General features: G+C 43.8%; 1 protein-coding gene across 3 annotated transcripts in view; it reads left to right on the top strand.

Moving 5' to 3' along the window:
- trappc9 (trafficking protein particle complex subunit 9) overlaps positions 1 to 2,500 on the top strand; it is a 247,495-nt gene that overhangs the window by 12,464 nt on the left and 232,531 nt on the right. For 2 of the 3 annotated variants that reach the window (XM_053641882.1, XM_053641884.1), the window contains exons 5-6: positions 196 to 222; positions 2,321 to 2,445. In XM_053641882.1, the coding sequence (XP_053497857.1) occupies positions 196 to 222; positions 2,321 to 2,445 (152 nt within the window). The remainder of the gene's footprint in view (positions 1 to 195; positions 223 to 2,320; positions 2,446 to 2,500) is intronic. The other variant, XM_053641883.1, reaches the window with a different exon arrangement.

Below are 2,500 nucleotides of genomic sequence, written 5' to 3' on the forward strand. Positions count from 1 at the left end.
TGTTTTCATTTCACTACAACCTCCGAACACTGGCCGGATCGCACGTTTATAAATCCGTCACGTCCACGTGACCACGTGGAATCTGCGTGTCTCACCGTTCGGTTCCATACGTGCAGCAGTGCTGAACCGTGCGGCGCAGAACTAACCCAACCAGCCTGTCTGTCTGTTTCTTTCTATCCCTGTGTGTGTGTTCAGGAGCTCAGGAGGTTCTCATTGACCCAGGTACAGTACAGTTCTGCTCTGTGCTGCATGCTGAAGCTCTCCCAGTCCACCGTATACCGCTGCATGAGCCTGTCCTGGTCCTCTACACTTCCTTCCTTCCTTCCTTCCTTCCTTCCTTCCTTTGGCTGTTTGAGAGATGTTGACCTGCCTCATTGTTTTGTGTGTGTGTGTGTGTGTGTTGTGTATATACGAACCCATATCTCTTTCTATAAAGCACCATATTTTCCAGACTATTTGCCACACGAATAAATTTAAACATGAGCTTGTTAAATGGTCACACAGTTAGAGAGTTAGAGAGGAGAGGTGAAACGTTGGCTGTATATACGCCAGCCATAACGCTCATAAATACAGACAGAAGTTAGAGGAGTGTATTATTATTATTATTATTATTTATTGCAGCGTGACTCCTAGTCCAGAAAATACGGTGTGTATCTTGCTGTGTGAAATATTCAGTTAATTTTGATTATGCATTCTCTCTACACTCTACACAACCACATTAATGTCTAATTATCTGGGGTTATAATTTTTTTATTTCATTTTTAAAGATGTATACAGTACGATGTCGTGCGGAGCTTACGCAGGTGTCGCTCTCAATCCGAAGCAGAGCTCCATTTCTGTTCAGGCTCCGTTGAACGTTCTGGTAGGCCGTTCTCACGCAGCAGATTTCCAGACATCGGGGTGTAAGCGTCTAACGAGCGAGCCGAAGGCGGGAAAAAGAAACGCCGTGATTATGTGAAAGTATAAACGCCCAGAGTGCACCAGGGACGCTGTGAAAGGCTCCGCATGGAGGTGGAGAGAAATTGCATGAAGTGGGTCGTCCATAGAGCCGTCAGTTTCGGCGTATCGAGGAAGCGCAGGCACGGCAACGAAGATTTAACGAAGCGTTAATGAACGGCGCGCTTATCGAGGAAAGAGTCCCGAGTCAGAACGGACGGCGCGGAGGCCGTCGACGCGGCTGGCGCGACGACTTCGACGAAAGACCGCGTTTGTAGAAAAAACACGATTAAACCGTCGGGAGGAATCCCGTTCAATGTGCTGCTGTTAAATCCGAGGGAACCGACCAGGTCAGAACCGTATCGAAAGGTGTAGTAAACACTTCTTAAAGGGGTCTTTTGTCATGTATCTATGTGAGTGAATGAATAATAATAATAAAAAATAAATAAATAAATAAAACCCCTTGCAATATAGTTTAATTGTGTGGAGAAACACACCTGTGAGGACATATATGGAGAGTAGAGGTCGAGTAGAGGTCGAGCGAGATATACGGATAACGCAGTTTTGCGGTACCTACCTGCCGATAACCTGTCAATCACCCGGTTCTGAGTGGTACTGAACTGTATCACCGATCAACGCTACTGACTGTACCACGAACATGTACTGCACTTTAAAAAAAAAAAATTAAATAAATATATATAAAAATGATTCATAAATATTAAAGTAAATAAAAGATATACATTCAAACTGCCCCTGAAAGTAACGCTTCGAATAACAAATAAAAATAGAGACGTGTCAAAAAACACTTCAAATAGCGCGACAAAATTGGTCTGCGGTGAGTTTTTATTCGGCCTCTAGAGGCCGCTCTCGTGCTGTATGATGATCTTGTCTTGTCCCTTTTTTTTTTGGTCTCTTCATATTTTCTCATCTCTCCACACCTCTTCTCTTGTTCTCACCTTTCCTCTTTTCTCGATATTTTTCTCATCTCGTCTCTCTTGTTCTCTCTTATTGTCTCTTCTCATCTTCACATCTCAATGACTTTCCACTTTTTCTTCTTGTCTCGTCCTTTTCCCCCTTTTGTGTCCTTTTCTGTCTCTCTGTTCCATCTCTTTTTCTTTTCTTTTCTTTTCTTTTCTAGATCTGTTTCAACTCGTTTTTTAAAAAAAAAAAAAAAATCTGTTCTTGTCTTTTTTCTCTGTTGTTCTTTAACCGCTCCTGTGTCCTGCTCTTTTTTCTGGTTACATCTCTCATTGTCTCGTTTCTCTTCTTGATGTATTTTTGTAATTACACGTTCTCGTTCCTTTTCTCTTCTCCTCGTCCCTCACTTTGTGTGTGTGTGTGTGTGTGTGTGTGTGTGTGTGTGTGTGTGTGTGGGGTCCTGCAGGTGCTCTGACCTCCAGCAGCAGTATCAGCGCTGACACCAGCAGTGAGATCGGCCGAGCCAAGAACTGTCTGAGTCCAGAGGACATCGTGGAGAAGTACAAAGAGGCCATCTCTTACTACGGCAAGGTAAAGCAGTGCAGAGACACGCTGATGAAGACCAATACACTGAGAGAGACAGTCT

This window comes from Ictalurus furcatus, chromosome 14, assembly GCF_023375685.1.
Source record: "Ictalurus furcatus strain D&B chromosome 14, Billie_1.0, whole genome shotgun sequence".
Classification (NCBI taxonomy): domain Eukaryota; kingdom Metazoa; phylum Chordata; class Actinopteri; order Siluriformes; family Ictaluridae; genus Ictalurus; species Ictalurus furcatus.